At 43.0% G+C, this 20,916-nt stretch overlaps 1 protein-coding gene across 1 annotated transcript; it reads left to right on the top strand.

The window, feature by feature from the left end:
* Positions 1 to 110: 110 nt before the first annotated feature.
* Positions 111 to 20,509, top strand: pomgnt1 (protein O-linked mannose N-acetylglucosaminyltransferase 1 (beta 1,2-)). Its single transcript, XM_028011882.1, has 22 exons — positions 111 to 271; positions 359 to 540; positions 1,798 to 1,900; positions 2,132 to 2,244; positions 2,798 to 2,863; positions 2,937 to 3,050; positions 3,123 to 3,240; positions 4,175 to 4,273; positions 4,856 to 4,983; positions 5,234 to 5,304; positions 5,410 to 5,485; positions 5,605 to 5,688; positions 6,276 to 6,317; positions 6,397 to 6,455; positions 7,298 to 7,370; positions 7,680 to 7,808; positions 8,513 to 8,638; positions 9,213 to 9,277; positions 9,356 to 9,400; positions 9,495 to 9,630; positions 9,710 to 9,819; positions 19,101 to 20,509. Exons 2-22 carry the CDS (start codon positions 421 to 423, stop codon positions 19,180 to 19,182), a joined length of 1,959 nt encoding a protein of 652 aa, XP_027867683.1. The 5' UTR covers positions 111 to 271; positions 359 to 420; the 3' UTR covers positions 19,183 to 20,509.
* The last annotated feature ends 407 nt before the right edge of the window (positions 20,510 to 20,916 follow it).

The raw sequence follows: 20,916 nt of genomic DNA, 5'->3' as shown, positions 1-20,916 counted from the left end.
GGTTTTGATGATGTCATTTGACAAAATATAATGTTTATTGCTTGTTGAATAACTGATGAAGTGCTCAGATAAACTAGACGTAACATCTGCAGCCAGCAGGGGGCAGCAGAGCAGCAGCCCACCGGAAGTAAACAGAGGCTGGAGCGCAGCGCCACAGGTAGCATCAGGTAGCATCATGTAGCTGCGGCTTTCAGCGGGTTCTGCTGGTTCTGCTAAGTCTTTAATCTGACTCGAACATGAAGCGAACAGAACCAACCTCTGGGAGGAATTTGTGAGTTTACCAGCAGCTTTAATCCGAACCGAACCGGCAGCGGTACCCAGGTTAGCTAAACTTTCTCCGTGACCTTCTGTCTCCCAGGTGACCATGTGACTGTGGGCCCTAAGTGGGTCAGTTTGGGGTGCTGTTGTGGTTCTGAGGTGATGGAGACCTGGACCCCGAACCCCCGGGCCAAGCCGTTCATCCCGCGGCAGCAGAGGAGCTGGTACCTGACCTGGAAGTACCGGCTGACCCAGAGGAGGAGCCTCCGGCGGTTCTGTCAGGTCAGCCCGGTTCTGGTTCTGTTTCTGTAGGCAGGATCTCCTTGGGTCACCATGAAGGATGTTTGGATGGATCTACAGAACCACAGCTCTGCTCTCTGTTGCTGGTTTAAAGCCCAGATCCGAGTCCAACCCTCAGGTTCCGAGTTCTGACTCAGGTTCGGTTACTTTTAAAAGAATTGGAGTTCTGGTTCTGTTGAAAATAAATAAAAATCCTAAGCCTGCGGGAGAATGATGACAGCCAGAGGTCCAGTTCGAGTACTGGTGTCATCACTGTTATTACTTCAACATTTTTCTGCTCACATAAAGTAACTAATGATAAAATCTGAGTTAATATGTAGAAATGAATAAAGTTCTGTTTCCTCAGATGTTTTTAAGAATAAAAAATAACTTGATTAGAATCTTCTTGACATGAAATTAGCAGAACAAGCTGAGCGGACAAAATAAAATTAGGACAACAAAGCTGGTGTAGAAACAAGAGGTCTCACTTCAGCATAAATTAAAGGTGTGTGTCGGCTTTACTTTTAGTTAAAACTAATGGAGGCACTCAATTAAATGTTTTTGTGTTTCATGGTCTGTAATTAATCACATTTAATCAAGAAATATATATAAAATAAGCAACATATCCAATACAATAAACCTTTTTGCTGCTAAATTATTAAATAAAGAGACATATGAGCTCAACAACAAAGATATTTATATTTTTATTCTTGTATTCTGATCTTCAGCCAGCAGATTGGAACAAAGTGTTTTATGAATCCCTGATCATGGAGCGTCTTTAGAAATGTGGACGCTGACATTTGCATTACTGCTACATGATTAGCATTCAGATGCTAGTTTAGGCTTGATTAGCGTCTCTGACATGCTAACTGCTTTTAGCACAACTTGAACACAACAGTAGTCATTTCCAGAATCCAATCAGATTGTTTAAAAGCAAAAATTAAAACCCAATTGGCTGAGAGAAGACGCTTCATCAATGTTATTAGCAAATGTAGCTGCTGTGTCAAATTTACGGGCGTACCAGAAACTCACAAATTTAAAGGTTCCGGCTGGAACTTTTATATGTATTAATAAAAAATTCAAGTAATCTCATTAAAATCTGTAACAAATAAATTGAAATTAAGGTGTTAAAACTCCGGCTCTAGTTTGTCCATGGTTAGCGTGTTCTAGACTCGGCTCCGGCCCGGTCCAGATGATCTGGACTCGGCTCCGGTTCGGTCCGGTCCAGCTGACAGATGGACCCGTGTGTTTGCTCCCCAGGCCGGCGCCGTGCTGTTCCTCTTCGTCACCGTTGTGGTGAACATCAAGCTGATCCTGGACACGCGGCGAGTCGCTGATGAAGACGCTGCCGATCAGGAATACGGTCAGCAAACGGTTTCTGGTTCATTACTGATGAATCTGCTTTTCCATCATCAGGAATATTTACTACAGATAATTATGAAAGCAGCCAAACGGGCGTACCAGAATAAATAAAGATTTAATCCAACAGATTATCGTTAGATTGGCTCCTCCAGTCGTAATGAAGCAGAGGTTTTGCCCGTTTTGTGCCAACGTTCTCATTTATTCTAATTGTTCTGACTTTGTTTTGTGGAAGACGTTGTTCCCAACATGGAGACTCCTCGCCGGCCGGCCAGCGGCAGGAGGGTTCTGGACATCGAGGTTTACTCCAGCCGCTCCAAGGTCTATGTGGCCGTGGACGGAACCACGGTGAGCGACCTGCCAGAGTTCAGAACCATGGGTCAGTCTGGTTCTGGTTCCGGTTTGGCTCAGAGTTCTAATGGCTCTGCTACACAGAATGATTTATGGTTCTGCTGAGTTCTCCTGCTGTAATGGATCCACTGGGTTCTGGTAAAGCAACCAGAACCAACTGAGGCGTGAGGTTCTGGAGATTATAATCTGTCTCAGATGGATTATTGCAGACAGAATGAGAGCAGCTGCTGCCCCCTAGTGGCTGAGCTCTGGATCGCTCCTTCAGACTAGCCAGTAGCAATTAGCAAACAGCTGGTGGAACTGCTGAGCTAAAGGAGCTGCTGCTCAGAGCAGCGCTGGTAAAACATTAAGGGTTAACAGAGGAGCCATGTTGGAACGACTTCCTGGGGGCGGAGCTTCTTTTGAAGAGAAGGACATTAAATCAGGAAGTAACGTTTCTTTTAATGTTTGATGTTTATAACTGAAGGTAACATCGTTGCTGCTGTAAAGTGTCTGTATCTGCCTGGATCTCTGGTGCTGCTCCTTTAATGGGCTTCCCGACCCGCTGCAGGTTCTGGAGGACGACATGCGGGAGCAGGGCCGAGGCGTTCACGTCATCGTCCTCAACCAGGCCACCGTGAGCGCCGCCGGTCGCCGTCTGCCGCTAAAACCCACCGGCCGGTTCTGATTGGTCCGTTCTCCCGTTCCAGGGTCATGTGATGGCCAAGCGGATCTTCGACACTTACTCCCCCCACGAGGATGAAGCCATGATCCTCTTCCTCAACATGGTGACCCGCGGCCGGATCCTCATCTTCACCGTCAAGGTGGGCGTGTCCGTCGGGGCGGGCTGGATTTCTGTGTGTGGTTCTGCTGACCGGGCCGGTTCTGTCGGACAGGACGAGGGAACGTTCCACCTGAAGGACGCAGCCAAGAACCTGCTGAAGAGCCTGGGCAGCCAGGCAGCGCTGGGCCTGAGCTGGAGGGACATGTGGACCCTGGTGGTGAAGAAAGGAGGTCAGATGGTTCCTCATCTGGTTCTGGTTCTGGTTCTGGAGCCCAATCTGTTAAATATACACCAATATTCAGATTTTTAACCCTTCAAATTCCTTTTTTTTTCTTCTGTGAAAACTGAAATATTTTGGTCAGGGATAATTTTAGGGACAGAAATTTGAAAATATTTTAGTTTGACTTTTATTTATCCAGGATCTCATTTACAGGAGAAATTTGATAAAACAAACAAAATTACAAACAGCAGCAAAACAAGCAAGAAACTCGATTAAATGATCTAATGAAATATGAGCTGAAATGGTCTTAATGTTGATTATTATGTGCTGTCCTTATGAAATAAATTCAACTTCAAATTGGCAGCAACACTTATTCTTTTTAAAAAGACAATTATCCCTTATACGTGCAGAATTAAATTAAAAAAAGGTCTAAGAAATGTATATACATTTCTCCATACATTTGCGCCTTGGCATGTTGTTGGCTACTGACAGCCACGCTATCTATCTTCTGATTAAGAACATGGCTGCCCGCACTGACGCGGCTCAGGGATTACGTCACACGCAGGGCCGTGCGCAGTGCCCTAGTGCCTGTAAATTTAATGGTCCAATGAAGGAAATTTAAATAAACAGGACATTTCCTCACTTTCTAAAAAAAACCCGGGACGCCCGGGACAGGACGTGAAATACGGACATGTCCCGGGAAATACGGACGTTTGGTCACCCTACTGTTGTCGTCTTCTTTGTGGTTTCTGCTAGTAGAAACATCCGGCTGTTGATCATGAGAGTCATGATGTGAAAAAATTGTTTCCACTGCAGATTTCTGAGATTAACTGATTTTGATACGGCCAAAAAACCCACATCATCCTGGCGCCAAACTTTCTATCAAAACCTGAGAGTTTTTGAAGTCGTTGTTTAGGTCAGGAATGTTTGCTCCGTGTTTCCAGGTCAGGTGTATGGAGAGAAGCACTCCAAGTCTCCGGCTCTATCCACGTGGGGCGACCCGGTTCTGCTGAAGACCGAGGTCCAGCTCACCGCCGCTGAAGGTATCCGAGCCGCAAAACATCCTCATGTTTCTAAAGTAGAGATGCAAAATATCGAAACAGTCCAATAAAACTGGACTGATTTTAACAAATGTTCATTTCTATCTGGTTTCTGTTTTTGTTTCTGAGGGGGTTTTGAGAGGGGGGGGGATCTGCAGTGTGTTATGCGACCTTTGCTTGGTCATGCGACCTTTGGTTAGTCATGCGACCTTTGGTTGGTCATGTGACAGCGATGCAGCATTGCAGGATGTTAAGCGGAAGCAGAGAGGGAATGTCGTCTCTTGGTCGTATCCGTGCATCTCTACTGTAAATTGTCAAAACGTTCCTTCAGATTCAGACGTTTTATTGTCTAAGTTAAACTGATCCTCTCCTTTTATTGGTCGAGTATTTTTTAGTAGCTCAGCTGATGAAATCTGCTAGCTGTTAGCTGCTACGCTCACACCGCAGAGAAACGAGACTCAAAAGAAACAAGCTGTGAGAACGCAGCTGAAGTTTGCAGCCAGACTCTGCTGGGTCTGTTCTGAGAGAACCCAGCCGACCTGCAGAAAGCCTCCTGTTGTCTCTGACCTGTCTGTGGTTCTGCAGAGGCCGAGTGCCACTGGGCCGACACAGAGCTCAACCGGAAGAGGAAGCTGTTCTGCAGCAAGGTGGAGGGATACGGCAGCATCTGCAGCTGCAAAGACCCGGCGCCCATCGAGTTCAACCCCGACCCGGTGAGTCACCGCACTGATCACAGAACCAGAACCAGCCTCAGATCGCAGATGTTGGTTTAAATCACGTTCAGTGGCGCAGCACCACCCCCTGCTGGCTGAAACCTGAACCTGCAGCGTTCTCTAATACTCAGTCTGGTGTTACTTTTCTGTTTCATCTTATAACTTCCAGTTACATCTGATCTGGTTGATCCAGTTAAATGTCGTCTGATGGCTTCCAGTTAAACCAGTTACATCTGGTCTCTGCTTGCAGCTTCCCAGTAACAACGTCTTCAATGTCCCAGTGGCCGTCATCGCTGGAAACCGCCCCAACTACCTGTACCGGTGAGACCCGGTTCCAGTCACTGCTGGTTAAAAAAGGGTCTGGTATGAAGAAAATCAGAGCTTTTATTTTGAAGGGTATAGCTGGAGCTTCCTGTCTGCTTGCAGGATGTTGCGCTCGCTGCTCTCGGCTCACGGAGTCAACCCGCAGATGATCACCGTCTTCATCGACGGATATTACGAGGTTCAGACGCTCGGCTCCAGCTTCCCACCTGCATGATGCTGCCACCGCCATGCCATAGCCTCCCTCTAACGGCTGTGTGTGTGTGTGTGTGTGTGTGTGTGTGTGTGTGTCTGCTCCAGGAGCCCATGGACGTGGTGGAGCTGTTCGGGTTGAAGGGCGTCCAGCACACACCCATCAGCATCAAGAACGCCCGCGTCGCCCAGGTAACTAGAGCGCCCAGTTAGACCAGAGCTCCCAGTTAAATCAGAGCTCCCAGTTAAATCAGAGCTCCCAGTTAGACCAGAGCTCCCAGTTAAATCAGAGCTCCCAGTTAGACCAGAGCTCCCAGTTAAATCAGAGCTCCCAGTTAGACCAGAACTCCCAGTTAAATCAGAGCTCCCAGTTAAATCAGAGCTCCCAGTTAGACCAGAGCTCCCAGTTAAATCAGAGCTCCCAGTTAGACCAGAACTCCCAGTTAAATCAGAGCTCCCAGTTAGACCAGAACTCCCAGTTAAATCAGAGCTCCCAGTTAGACCAGAGCTCCCAGTTAAATCAGAGCTCCCAGTTAGACCAGAACTCCCAGTTAAATCAGAGCTCCCAGTTAAATCAGAGCTCCCAGTTAGACCAGAGCTCCCAGTTAGACAGGAAATGAAAGTAATAAATATAACATTGAATTGTCTTTTTCAGATTTTTTTTGTTTTAAACCCCAAAGTTTGGAAAAGTTTTCAAACTGACCTTGAAAATGCTTGAAAGGTTCTTGAATCTTCCAGTTTGCACGTTGCTGTGACCGGCTGGTTTTCTGTTGTTTCAGCACTACAAAGCGAGTCTGACGGCGACCTTTAACCTTCACCCTGTGAGTCTCCGCATCGACGCGCCATCATGGTTCTGACCGGGTCCGGTCTCATGACAGAACCTTCTCTGTGTTTGGACAGGATGCCGGGTTTGCCGTGGTTCTGGAGGAGGACCTGGACATCTCTGTGGACTTCTTCAGGTTCTGTTCAGCTGAACTTTGATGTAAACCCAACCGAGTTTCCTGTAAATATCAGCTGCATTCTGCTGCGTGTCCACTAGGTGGCGGTGGTTGCAGAATCAGGTTTTCAGAAAGACCAGAGTTTGAGAAACTGCAGAGTGGATGGGAGGATGGGTGGGGCTAAACTGAAATGGGCGGGGCTAAACTGAGATTCACTTTCCACTGTAAACACACAGTCAGACATTATTGCTGGGTGTTCGCTCATCTTGAAAAATGTTTCAAATGTTTTGAACTCATGTTTCTAAAATCAAGGCCTTTAAATGTCTTAAATTAATTTAGAAACTCTAAGTTGGTATGTCAGTCCAAGGTCTTGAATTTTGTCCTTGCAGGAGTTTTCTGTCGCGCAGATATTTAAATTGTGCATCTTCATAGCGTTCTGTACATTATGTCCGCCATCCTTAAAAAGTCTTAAATTATTCTACTTAAAAATAAGGTCTTAAAATGTCTTAAATTCATTTACCTAAAAAATCATTAATTCATTGGTAAGTTGGCCTTAAATACGTTAATCGCATGTCTTATATCTAATTGTGGCAGAACTATTCAATCTTATATATGTAAGACTTTTCTGTCAGTCCGTCTGACCTGTGTCCCTCCCCTCCGACCCCTGTCCCTCCCGTCTGGCCCCTGTCCCTCCCGTCTGACCCCTGTCCCTCCCGTCTGACCCCTGTCCCTCCCTGTCTGACCTGTGTCCCCCCCGTCTGACCTGTGTCCCCCCCGTCTGACCCCTGTCCCTCCCCTCTGATCCCTGTTCCTCCTCTCTGACCTCTGTCCCTCCCATCTGACCCCTGTCCATTTCCTGACAGCTTCCTGAGTCAGACCATCCACCTGTTGGACCAGGACGACAGCCTGTACTGCATCTCAGCCTGGAACGACCAGGTCAGTCTCGACAGTCCGTGTTCCAGATGTTCAGTTCCAGGCGCTTGCTGTGGGCAGGAAGGATCTCCAGTAGCAGTCAGTCTCACAACAAATCTGAAAAGGCCTCTGACTGGAGTCTGTTGCTTTATAACAACCTCATGACCAGAATGACATGCTAAATGTTCACGATCCAATATCCCACAGTAAAATGTCCTGGATGACTCCGTTACTGCTGATCCACCTCCTTTGCTTTTGCTGTTCCTCTTTGTATCTTTGTGTGTCATTACCTGGAGTCCAGGTGTGTTAAACTTTTGTTTGGTTTGTGAGCAGGGCTATGAGCACACAGCGGAGGACCCTGCCCTCCTCTACCGAGTGGAGAGCATGCCCGGCCTGGGCTGGGTGCTGAAGAAGAGCATCTACAAGGACGAGCTGGAGCCAAAATGGCCGACCCCCGAAAAGGTCACAAACATTAAGACAGAAAAATTAACTGACAGATGTGAAAATATTCAGTTTTAGGGACGAGTTATACGGACTTAGAGATTTAACACAATATTTTGTTGTAATATTGTGACAATGATAAAAATAATTTTTATAATAATTATTCCTTATTTTTTATGCAACTGTATGACTGACATGGAAATCATAGCACCACAAACATTTCTCTTGATTTCCATTCGTATTGTGTTTCTTAGGACACCAGTCACATATAGAAATGTAATTTTTATCTCTAAGCTTCAAACAGTAACTGCATTTAATCTTTCTTTAAAATGTATTGATGTTTACTGATGCACCGTTATTGAACAGTGGAGGAAACACTTTAAAAATCATATTCTTGACATTACAGTGGTTTGGGTTATTTTTAAAATTATTTATTAGAATTTATTGTGACAAGGAGGAATAAGATCAAATCTTATTAGAAATTTATCACGGTAAATGATAAACGATGCAATAAATGTCTAGTTAAATCTACAAATCAGAGAAGAGATATTTAAAAACTGAACCTGAATGCAAATGTATTACTAAATCAAATCTGGCAGCTTTCTTAAAGTCTAGAGTAAATTTTATAAAAACAGATTAAATAAGATCTTATAGAGAAATTATGGAAAGGCCATTGTTTAAGCTGGATTTGATAGAAAATGTAGATTTTTCTTCTGGTGCTGCAGCTCTGGGATTGGGACATGTGGATGAGGATGCCGGAGCAGAGGAAAGGCAGAGAGTGCATCATTCCCGACGTCTCGCGCTCCTACCACTTCGGCATCATCGGCCTCAACATGAATGGATATTTCCATGTGAGAACCCAAGGATTGCTTTCACAGAAACATCATACACACAAGTTTGTATTTCTACCCATCCTGGGACCTTATGGGTCCTCATAATGCATGTCAAGCATTAAAGGTCCCAGAAGATACATAAACAAGTACACACACATACACACATTAATTTAAGCTAGTTTTAACCCTCTCTGTATAAACAATCAAATGTTTTAATTTAAGTCACAAACATAAATCTGAGTTTTAGATTTTTTAGGAAAGTTTTCCTAACCTGTACTTCCCTCTGACAGAACCGGACTACTGGTCTTCCTGCTACTGTAGCTCATTCCTGTACAACTTCCTGTAGCTCATTGTTAGCTTTGATATTAGCTGCATTGCTAAGTCCTTGTTTGAATGTGTAGCTCTGGATAAAACATAAACATGTTTGACTCAAGGGATGTAGGAGTTTCAAGTTGGGTAAAAATTTACTTTATACAAGTTTTTATCTGACTTTGAACGAAAACTAATAACCTGATTTAACAGCAAACACACCGAAGTTCACACATTTTCAGATGACTTTATGGATCCAGTTTTCTTCTTCTTCTCTTCACAGGAAGTTTATTTCAAGAAGCACAAGTTTAACACAATTCCCAACGTTCAGCTGAGGAACGTGGAGAGGTGCGTTCAGCAGCCGGGAGCTGTTTTCTGGATCTCTGTTGATTCTCTGACCGTTTTTCTTGTTTCTCTGCTTCCTAGTTTGAGGAAAGACGCATACGAGGTGGAGATCCAGAAGCTGCTGAGGTGAGACTCCCTGCAGAACCAAGGATCTTGCTCGGGTTGTGACGTCTGTTTAAAGTTTCCCACGGCATTCCGGATGTGTTTGTCCCTGATCCAGGGAGGCGGAGCTGCTGGATCACTCCAGGAATCCCTGCGAGGACTCGTTCGTCCCGGACACGGAGGGCAAGACCTACGTCATGTTCATAAAGATGGAGTCTGAGCTGGACACGTCCACCTGGACCGAGCTGGCCAAGGTACACGCTCTCCGTCATCCAGGTTGGGAGATGGAAGGGTTTCCCCTGGATGACGTGGCGTTTCCGTGTTTTCTATCAGTGCCTCCACGTTTGGGACCTGGATGTTCGAGGATATCACAGAGGACTCTGGCGGCTCTTCAGGAAAAGGAACCACATTCTGGTCATTGCCGTGCCGATCTCTCCGTACTCGTAAGTAATTCTTGGGCTGGGAAGAGAATACCAAACTCTGCGCTTCATATTAATGCCAACATCAGAAGAGAAAAAGCAGTTTGAACTCCTTAAACTCCTTAAACCTCCATTGTTTGATCATTAAACGAGAATATGAGATTAAAGTTATACCATATGACTTTATTCTATGCTATTTTAGCTTTACTCTCTTTTTTTAATTAACTTCTGTCGTATTTTGTGCACCAAACAACAACAAAAATAAAACAATTCAAGCTGTGACTGATTAAATTATGGTTATTCTCAGAAGTACATCACAGTATAATCGGTGTAAAGATAGAACTGAATAGTAGAGGATTCAGACCTGATCCCAGAACAGATCAGCTGATCATGCTGCTGGTTTACTGCATCCTGTCCTACAAACAAAAGTAGCAGTAGCAGCGCCCCCTAGTTTAATAAAGAGACGACATTTAACCTCACTCTGTTCACAGAAAGGTTTAAATATGAGGAGGAATTAACAGATTTTCCAGCTTTTGAAAGCTGCTGTGAAAGAAAACATTTTATAAATTATTAAAAAGTCATGAAATCCAACAATTTGTCATTTTTATTTTAGTTTAAAAGCTAAAATAAAGTCTATGCAGCAGGGGTTTGTGATGGACCGAGTTGAAAACAGGAGTCATCACAGGAAATATTAGAAAAATATGTTTTTTTATTCTTCTTATTATTTTAATCCAAAGTATTATATGACAAAAAAGATCTGAGCTCATAAAAGAGGTCAAAGAAACAAAACTGAACTCAGGCAAAAATGCAAACAATCTGGCTGCACAAACAAATGACACACAGGGTTTATACACTGGCTGATCAGACCAGTTAACACACAGCAGGGGTAACTAAACAGAATACAGTTACTAACAAATAACAGTACAGCTAAGTTTGACTAAACTAAACATCCAAAAATGAAAATCAAAAATATTAAACTTTAATTACAGGTATTTATTTAAATGCAAAAACTTATCTAAACAAAGAAAATACAAATTCCTGCCAGCAGGAACTAGTGTTGCTGTCCAATCAGCATTTAAGCCGCTGAGCCCTGGATCATCTTCAGTCCGGCAACTCAAAGGCAGGTAAGGACAAACAAACCAGAGTTAAGCAAACAGAACTAACTTCAAGTTGATATAAATACATATGCTTCGTTTCGAGATGTTGTCCAACAGTATTTTTATAAGAGCGTAAAGCTGCCAGGTTAGAAGCTTCAATATCAGAGTGACGTTGATCAGTTGGATGGATAAGAAAGGCCGACATGGGAGACTTCCGGTGTCATGGCGAACAGTGTGGCAGCATAGAAAAGAGGTCCTGCGTCGCTAGATATAAAACACCTAATCCAAGGTTAGCGCGTTAAAAGTTACTCTCTCTCAAGAAGAATGAGTGGGGATAAAAACAAGAAGGGACGAGTCCAGTCTCGGAACTCGGAAATGCGACACGAAAGCAAAGCCTGCGGAACACACGCGGTCGAGGAAGAGTTAAGATGGCGGATGAGGCCTTGCCTGCTACAATTAGCTCACTAAGAAAGGTGGTGAGTGAAGTAATGGCAGAGGGCACGCAGGACCTCAAATCAGAAATGAAGAAGGAGTTAGCGCAAGAGAGAATGAGCTTAAAGGAGGAAATTAAAGTCCTATTGAACGAGCTGACAAATGAAATAAATCAACGTGTTAGCGCCACTATCAACAAGACCGAGGAGATGGGTAAACGTCTTGGAGAAATGGAGAAGAGCATGGCAGAGAAAGAGAGTTGGGACATTGGAGTGAGAGATGCTATCGTCCAGCTGCTAAATGACCAGAAATTACTTCGGGAGAAGATCACGGATTTGGAAGGACGCTCACGCCGGAATAATTTGCGGGTATATGGCATCCCTGAAAATGCACAAGGTACCTCAATGCAGAGGTATGTGGAAAACATGCTTCGAACTGAACTTGGGGACAGTTTGGATCTGGGCAGTGAGAAGAATCTGGGGATAGAGAGAGCCCACAGAGCGCTGGGTGCGCAGCCTCCAGCGGGGGCTCCACCTCGGTCCACGGTGGTGCACTTTCTGAAATTTAACGTTAAAGAACAAATTCTCCGCACGGCTTGGAAGAAGCCTATATATATACAAGAAAAACACATATTCTTCGACCACGATTATGCTGAAAACATACAACTGAAGAGGAGAGAGTATGCTCCGGTTAAGAAAGCACTTAAAGAAAACGCTATCCGGTTCCAAACCCCGATGGCTAAAATGCGTGTGCACTTTGACTCCGGCATGGTCATCTACAGCAGCGCGGAGGAGGCTGCGCTGGACCTAAGGAGACGTGGATTCACAGTGGGACCGGTGTCTGCAAACAGGTCCAAAGTCATCACAGCGGAGGCGATCAACAATCTTCTGTCAACGGATATAGTGAGACCACGACGCGTTGGGAGCGCGCCTGGCCTGCGAGAGAGCGCACGGGAAAAGCTGAAGGTGTTTCAGCGGCCAGGCGGAGAGGACGTTGCTATGGTGGAATAATCTTCCTTACCCCCACCGAAGAAACAATTGAGAGAAGCAGACCATCTGATTAGTACCAGTGTGTCACGGGGTGGCTGTCTCTGCACACGAGTATGGTGAGGACTGTGACCCCCTTCATAATTGGAGTAATGAAGAACCGATGCAGGTGACTCTTAAATTAGTTTTTTCAGTTTCCTTCCTTTAAGTAGGCAACTAGGCAGGAGCCCCACTTATTGGCACTTCCCCCTACATTAAGAGGAATAAGGGATCCTCCTATTGGAAGACCTGTTCATTGTTATGACAAGTTCTGTTTTTATGTATTTCTGTTCTTTGTGTGTTCTGAGGGCTAGGAGTGTTGTCATGGTGTCTAGAGGATATGCAGTGTTATAATATACAGACGCTGAATGTGAATGGTATAAAGAATCCCATTAAAAGAAGCAAGATCATTTCAAAGTTTAAACGAGAGCAGGTTGACATTGGTTTCTTACAGGAAACACATTTGTCAAATGAAGAACATGAGAAAATAAAGAAAATGGGTTATAGAAAAACATATTTTGCTTCTGTCAAGAAAACTGGCATGGGGTTATGAGATCTTTCCAGGTACACGCAGAAAAAGGTGCATGAGGGCCTAAAAATACAGCAGTCTTGTGCTTTGATTATAATAATGATTGATTATATATGTATGATATGGGTATAAGTACTCATTGGATAACATTCTGAAATGTAATACTGAATGATGATCTGAAACAGTAACAACAATGAAATGATTATGTTTGATGATTTATAATAAGTAAAAGAGGTGATTAATTCTTAATAAATATCAAAGTTGTGATGATTTGAAAATTGATGCAAATGGTTTTTAATATAAGCTACGGGTTGACTGTGTTTAATGATTAATAACAGAGAAAATACTGAGTGGAAAGAGAAGGGGAACTTGTGAGTTCCTGCTGTCGCAAGCAGTTCTGAACAGATGGCCAGGACGCACAGGATGGGTGTTGCGGAGTGGTTAGCCAAGATCAACACGCTGGGGGAAGGACGGAACTTTCCACACTAGTCAGCAGACAGGAGGGGCTGATGGGGTTTTCCGTGAAAATCAGCAGATGTTCAGGAAACCCCGTAACCTAAAACTCCCCGTACACATACATGGCGGAGAAACGTATAAAAGCAGACGAAAAAGGAGAAGTAAGTGTTCTTTGTCCACGGCGCTGAAGGAGTCGAAACGGGGAAGCAGAGGAAACAGCAACGGACCGCACCCTGGAACCACGGGAGACTTGATACTCAGTGCCGCCAAGAAGGGACAAGTTCCGGACGCCCAAGCCCAGGTTCCTGATTCGGCCGTCGGTCTTGCCTCAACCCAAATACATTGCAACAGACTTGGAGAAAAGACAAAGTTCCCGGAGGGATAAAGAGCTGGGTTTCTAAAGGATTTAACCCGTTCTACTTTGCTACTATTCTAAGGAAGATTTTTCCACATAAGGACAAAGATTCCGACCAAGGTCTCTGGATGTTCCTGTTGCTAAAGATCCATCAGCAACTGGGTGTGAGTTGAACTCCCCCCTAAAAAATCCATCTTAGAACATGCGACATAAGTTAGGGAAAGGAGACAGCATGGTATGGTTATACATGTGGATCTTATTATACTGCTCTCGTATTATATACAATTGATTATTGATCTGTATGTCACATATCCCTGCTTAAGCTTGCTTAATAAATTCATACTCTAAAATTCTAATGAGGTTGGTGGACATTGGAATTAATTGAGTCGTTTAATCATTTTTCAGTTCTCTTAATAAAGGTAAAACTAATGTACATGGTTCCAGTAAAGAGGTGGCTTCATACTTTCCTTTGGTGAGTGTAAATAATGACCCTGGGACTTACATCTGAGTCACTAAACGTAATCTAGCCGGTTCCAAGAGCGAGTTATAATTTAGAAAGTGAGCTACCGTTAACAGAAGTGGTTATTGGAATTAAGCAGCTGCGAGGGCTACTCAGCTGATTGTTTCTTAACTGTAAAGGGTCATAACTTCTGGATCGGAGGTAGTTAGAGCTAGACGAATCGCTTTCGCCACCAGTTTAAATAGATTATCTCTCATAGAGCGCTTTTAGGGTAATACCCAAGTCTCAGAGATTTTCCGGACCTGTTAGACGGAGAACTGGTCAGTAGTCAGCCCAAAGGAGTCGTGATGAAGAGGGCGGGGCTGGCTATTGTGTAATAACAGACACTTCTCACAGATCAGGGAAAAAAAGAGGGGTAGCCATTCTTATATCAAACAACATCGGATTTTATTTTATTTCAGAACATAAAGATAAAGAAGGCAGATTTGTGTTGTTAAAGGGGACGTTGGAACAGGAAAAGATCACCCTGTGTAATATATATGCTCCCCCCGGTAGTATAGATTTCTTTAAGGAGGTATTTAGTCTTGTGGCCGCAGAAGCAGACGGCACATGTATATGTGCAGGCGATTTTAATTTACTCCTAAACCCGAAAATGGACACAACTAGCAGAGAGAGAAGAAAGACTCACTTAGAAAAACAATTCAATAAAATTCTTCAGGAATTGGGACTCACAGATATATGGAGATACTTCCATAAACATGATCGTAGATTTACTTTTTACTCTACTAGGCATAACATACATACTAGAATTGATTATTTTTTTATGTTCAATAGGGACCTTCACAGAGTGAAAGATTGTGTAATAGGCCAAAGAGACATTTCTGATCACTCTGGGTTAAATATGAAAATTAATTTAACTAGAAATCCTAAAAACACTTTATGGAGGCTCAACACAAGTTTATTAAATAGTACTGCATTCAAAACAGAAATGAAAGAGGAGCTTAAAAGTTACTTAGAATTTAATGATAATGGGACAGTTAGCCCTACAATTCTGTGGGATGCGGCTAAAGCATATATTAGGGGGAAAATAATTGCAAAATGTGCTAATTTGAAGAAGATTAGAGAGAAAAAACTAACGGACTTGCAGGAAAATTTAAAAAGACTGGAGCAACTGCATTCGATTAACAAAAGTCTCTCCTTATCAGAACAAATGAGGCCTATTAAGCAGGAGATTCACAAAATTTTAAGTGAGGAAATTGAAAAAAAACTTAAATATATGAGGCAGAGGTACTATGAGGCAGGGCCTAAAGCTGCGAAGGTTCTTTCGTGGAGGCTTAGGAAACAACAGGTGGAAAACACAATTTATAAAGTTCAGAACCCAAAAACTAACAAAATAACTAATAAACTTGACGATCATTCGAAGGGTATTATGCAGCTCTGTACACACAGCCGGACAAAATGAATAATCAAACAATTCCAAAATTTCTTAACTCCTTGGATCTTCCATCTCTGGGAAAAAACCAGAATGGCAGAAATATCAGCTGAGGAAGTTGACCGTGGGATATCAAATCTTAAGGCCAGCAAATCACCGGGCTGTGATGGGTTCCCTCCTGAGTGGTATAAAGCCATGAAGGAATCTGTTCTCCCACCATTAAAGGCTTCCTTCAATTACACCCTGGCAGGGGGCGCTCTCCCGCCATCATGGCGAGAAGCGTTTATATCGGTCATACCAAAGGTGGGGAAAGACAAAACGGATCCTAAAGGGTATAGACCAATTAGTGTTTTAAATATAGACTACAAACTATATGCTGCAATATTAGCTAAGAGATTAAGTATCCTGATGCCTTTCCTGATAGATGAGGATCAGACGGGCTTCATTGGTAATAGACAAACGCATGACAGTATAAGAAGGGCCGTTCATGTTATTCATCATATAGTTAAAGAAAAATCAAGTGCAGTCCTTCTCAGCTTAGACGCCGAGAAGGCATATGATACTGTAGGGTGGGAGTTTTTGTTTGAAGTGATGAAGAGATTTGGGTTTTGTGATAAATTTATTCAATGTATAAAAAATATGTATACTTCGCCAAAAGCAAGAATTAAAATTAATGGCAGCCTTTCGAAGCAAATAACATTACAACGAGGATGTAGGCAGGGCTGCCCATTAAGCCCTCTACTCTTTAATCCTTTTATTGACACATTGGCTCAGGTTATTAGAGAGGAGTCTGGGCTGGAGGGGGTGACAATAGGGAATGTGGAAAACAAAATATGCTTGTATGCAGATGATGTTCTAGTAGTAATTAAAAACCCTGAATCTGGTATTTCATCACTTATGAACATTCTGGAAACATATGGCAGACTCTCAGGTTATAGACTCTCAGGTTATAAACTCTCAGGTTATAAACTCTCAGGTTATAAACTCTCAGGTTATAAACTCTCAGGTTATAAACTCTCAGGTTATAAACTCAACATACAAAAGACTCAAATTTTGACCTTCCATTTTGTCCCATCAAAACAGTTAATAAATAGTTATCAATTCAATTGGCATCAACTACAAATAGAGTATTTGGGTGTTATACTAACAAGAAATTTGGCTCAATTATATGAAATTAATTATAAATGAATAAATAAGAAAATATATGAGGACCTGGACAGGTGGAGCCTGGACAGGTGGAGCCTGCTTCCCCTTGACTTCGGCAGCAGAATCCGAACAATAAAGATAAATGTTCTTCCAAGACTATTGTACATATTCGCAGCACTTCTAGTAGAGGTTCCAGCAAAACAATTTAGGGAGTGGGATAAGCATTTTTCAAGGTTTATATGGAGCAATAAAAGGCCAAGAGTAAGATACTGGACCCTGCAGCTGCCTGGGGATCAGGGCGGGATGGGCCTGCCTTGCCTGGTGGATTATTACTTGTCTGCCCAGATTAAACCTCTGGTGTACTGGTGTAATCCAGCCTATGAGGCTAAATGGAAAGACATTGAGCTTTCTTTGTTGGACTGTCCCATACAGTCTGTTCTGGGATGCCTGGATGGGCTGCCCCAGGTATACCAACTACACAATTTATGTTTGAGTGTCTCTTTGAAAAAGTGGGCAGAGGTGGTTAAAAAGTTTAATCTCCACAAACAGATAGGAGTATTGAGTTGGCCTGCGTACCACCGCGTTTCCTCCCAGCATCGATAGACCACAAATATAGAAGATGGGCGAAACAGGGAATCACTGCATATAATATACAGAATATTATATTCTGTAATATAATAAAAAATGGGGAGTTAGCAAAATTTGAGGATTTGTGCCGGACTTATGAGATGGGCAGAGAAGATTTCTACTGGTATTTGCAGGTCTGAAGTTTCTTTAGGAAGGAAATCAAAACCCCTGACCTGGATGCAGAGCCAGGAATATTACAAATATTTATGGATTCATATGCTGGTAAAAATACAAAAGACACCATCAGCAAATGTTACAGAAACTTAACATCTATGAATAAGAACTCAACTAATTATATTAGACAACGATGGGAAAAGGTAGCAGAAGTAATAATTTTACCTGAGGCTTGGATGCATATTTGGAGGAACACTCTGTCTGCCACAAATTCCTTAACATGACGCGATTTGGGCTGGAAGAACCTAGTCAGATTTTTTATTACACCGAAGCAGAGATTGAAGCTGGGTGGTTCACAGCTCTGTTGCACTGGGAGTGCGGTGTGGTTTCTGCAGGCTGCTTTCATATTTTTTGGGACTGACCTCTGTTGAAGACTTTCTGGAAGGATGTTAATCGAGTAATCTATGAAATCCTGGGTATAACTTTAGCCTTTTCGTTTTCCGTTATGTACCTCGGAGTACTTCCTGAGGGACTCAGTAATAGGGAAGCATACTTGCTGAAGATACTTTTGATTGCAAGCAAGAAAGCGATTACTAAATGTTGGCTCCAACCCAGACCTCCAACTCTGAAGCTTCTTGTGAATATTATAAACCTGATCCACGATATGGAAATGTTGACTTTTACAATACGGCTCAAAAAGGAGAAAGGAGAGAAACTCTGGGAAAAATGGGATAATTTTATTGCCAAAGGTGTGTAACAGATGATGTTGTGACTCCACATCACTCGGACAGACACCTGGGAGTTTTCCTTGTTGCTTATCATTTGTGATTTTAAACAGTGAAATATCTGTAACATTGTAACGTCCATCAGTGTGAATACATGCCACTTGCCCTGGCCCTCATGTTCGATTGTATGTTTAAAAATTGAATAAAAATAAAGTTTTAAAAAAAAAAAAAGGCCGACATCATGACGCGTTGCCACACACTACTCTGGTAGTTTTAAGTCAATCCGACAGGAAGGTGACAGGAGTAGCGGAGGAGAGAGGCGGAGCCAACCGTCCTCTGGTATAGAGTCTACAGTCTCTATACTCGGGGCGCCGCGCTAACCACTGCGCCGCAATGCTCCTGTTTTGGTAGCCCTTGCTGAAATTTTCAGTTTCTCCTTGGTAAATTCTGTAAATTTTTTAAAGGTTTTCTTTAGTGGCCTTTATTTGATAGCAAATTGACAGGAAAGTAATGAGAGAAGGGGGAAGACATCGGCAAAGGTCACCAGGCCGGGAATCAAACCTGCGACAGCCGCATCGAGGACTAAGGCCTCCATATGGGGGTTGTGCTCAACCCCCCAATTATTTCCATTTTTATACAATTTGATCTTTCTGACGAACTCCCCTAGTTTATCTTCTTTCATTAAATATCCGTTTTGTCTGACGGCGACTGGTGGAAAAATCACAGAGTAAAGAATCGACCAGTTGGTGCAACTCCTACTGTGCAGTAGAAACAGTATTTCTGATGATGTTCAGTAAAACCACTGGAGGTTATTAATATTCAGATTGTTTGGTTGGACAGGAAGTGATTTACAGGTCAAAGGTCAGATGGAAGTGGTTGAATCTTGTTTCTGGTTTTTCCTCGGCAGCGTGAAGAAACCGGCCGCCCTCGCCCCCATCCACCTGGAGCCGCCGCCCAAAGAGGAGGGGGCGCCGGTGGAGCAGCTGTAGACCCAAACGCCGGCCTGGTCCACCAGAACCAGAACCGAAACCGGACAGGAAACTCTCCTGGAACTTTGGGTCTCAGAACTGAGTCAGTCTGGAGACGGAACGGTTCCATTAAACCCAGTAAGAACTGGAACCCAGAATGATCCCAGTTATTAATATGAACTCTTCATGTTCTGAACATTTTAACATTTCAGAGAGAGAAAGAAACTGAAATCTATTTTTAGACAATTAGAACCGGCCAGATTTTCACCAAACCGGTTTAATGTTCAGAATCTGGATCCTGGAGGACGGAGTTTTAACCTCAACCTGCTGCTTACGAGGAATCGACCTCTGACCCCCCGAGTTTGGAGAAACTACTGAACTCTGAACATTTCAGCTTTTTATGTTTTCAACCTTTTATATTTACACTAAAGTTCTGATTGGTGGATTTTTAAATGTTACAACTTTTAAGACTCAAAATTATTCAAACGATGACAGACAAGATTATTGAAACTGGAACCTGGACTGGATCTGGTTCTGCAGAATCTCAAGCAGAACTTCCGATTGGTTCTGCTCTGGGTTCGGCATCAGTTGAGGGACGTTCTGAACAGAACATTAAAGTTTTTACTCTTTGTTTTGAATCCAGACTGAACTGAAACAACACTGGACTCTACCGCCCTCTGGTGGCCGTTGCAGACCTGACAGATTCTTCCACATGAAGCCCGGTTGGTTCTGGCTGCTGAGCTTCAGCTTTTAGGAACAAAATGAAATAAATCCTGCCCATCCTGGAGGCAGCAACGTGTTCAGGTTCAATTAGGTTTTAGCCGTAAAAAAGTCCAGATTTTTGTTGATGATGTGAGGAACAGAATCCGACCGGATCCGTTTTCCGGAGAAAAGTTTGTTTATTAAACGTTGGCAGCATTTATTCCAGTTTATATGACAGCTTTAGGACCAGACTAAGAAAGGAAAAAATAATTAATAATGTCCAAATATTACCAGAATAAAATCACAACAATATAAAATCGTCATATTAATATGATAATAAAGACATAATAATGCTAGAATAAGAGTTAAAATACCATAAAACTTTATGTTCATATTATTTAAGCTTTCAACACTTGTACTTTATTGTCATAATTAATATTGTTTAGCCTGGCCCTAATACTCCGTTGTTCGTTCAAACCCAAATTATTCAGGTTTAAATGTGAGTCTCATCTGAACTCCAGGTTTTCTGTTTGACTTTATGGTTTTTTAATTTTAGTTTGCCGTGAAGCATCTCAGTGACTCGTCTTGGGCTGAACGTCTCAGATGTTTTATTTCTCTGACTGAATAAAGATGTTTTTAACATTTTTTAATGTTTAAATCGTTTTTATGGCTGAATCTTCTGAAGGAGCTCGGATTTCTCTGCGTCGTCCTGATTTCCCTCGGGAACGTCCTGGGAAACCAGATGAAGGGATGGGATGTAAATCTGTGGCGTCGTGGTTCCTCTGCAGGTTTGGCGGCTTCCTGTCCTTCACCTTTGACCTTTGCTCAACTGTAAATCAGATTAAAGCCTCGGCAACATGAAGGCGACACGGATTCAAGAGGAGAGTTCAGGTGTAAAATATCTGAATAACCCCACAATGAACCCAGATCAGAGAAATGGATCTGAACCAACATGAGCTGAACAGACAGTCAGAGGAAGAAGCCACCACTCCTGCAGTTTCTATGATTTTATCCACATCGTTCCGATTAAACTGGTCAATTTAACTCGAGATA

The sequence above is a fragment of the Xiphophorus couchianus genome, unplaced genomic scaffold, assembly GCF_001444195.1.
Source record: "Xiphophorus couchianus unplaced genomic scaffold, X_couchianus-1.0 Scaffold1000102, whole genome shotgun sequence".
Classification (NCBI taxonomy): domain Eukaryota; kingdom Metazoa; phylum Chordata; class Actinopteri; order Cyprinodontiformes; family Poeciliidae; genus Xiphophorus; species Xiphophorus couchianus.
Note: the sequence above shows the minus strand (reverse complement) of the source record. Positions and strands in the feature narration are given on the sequence as shown.

Bases quoted from the DNA above. Each gene is read 5' to 3' on its own strand.
- pomgnt1 (XM_028011882.1), top strand. From the start codon at position 421: ATGGAGACCTGGACCCCGAACCCCCGGGCCAAGCCGTTCATCCCGCGG. The intron at 3,051-3,122 runs GTGGGCGTGTCC...TCTGTCGGACAG, and splicing joins TCCTCATCTTCACCGTCAAG to GACGAGGGAACGTTCCACCT. The intron at 9,820-19,100 runs GTAAGTAATTCT...TTTCCTCGGCAG, and splicing joins GTGCCGATCTCTCCGTACTC to CGTGAAGAAACCGGCCGCCC.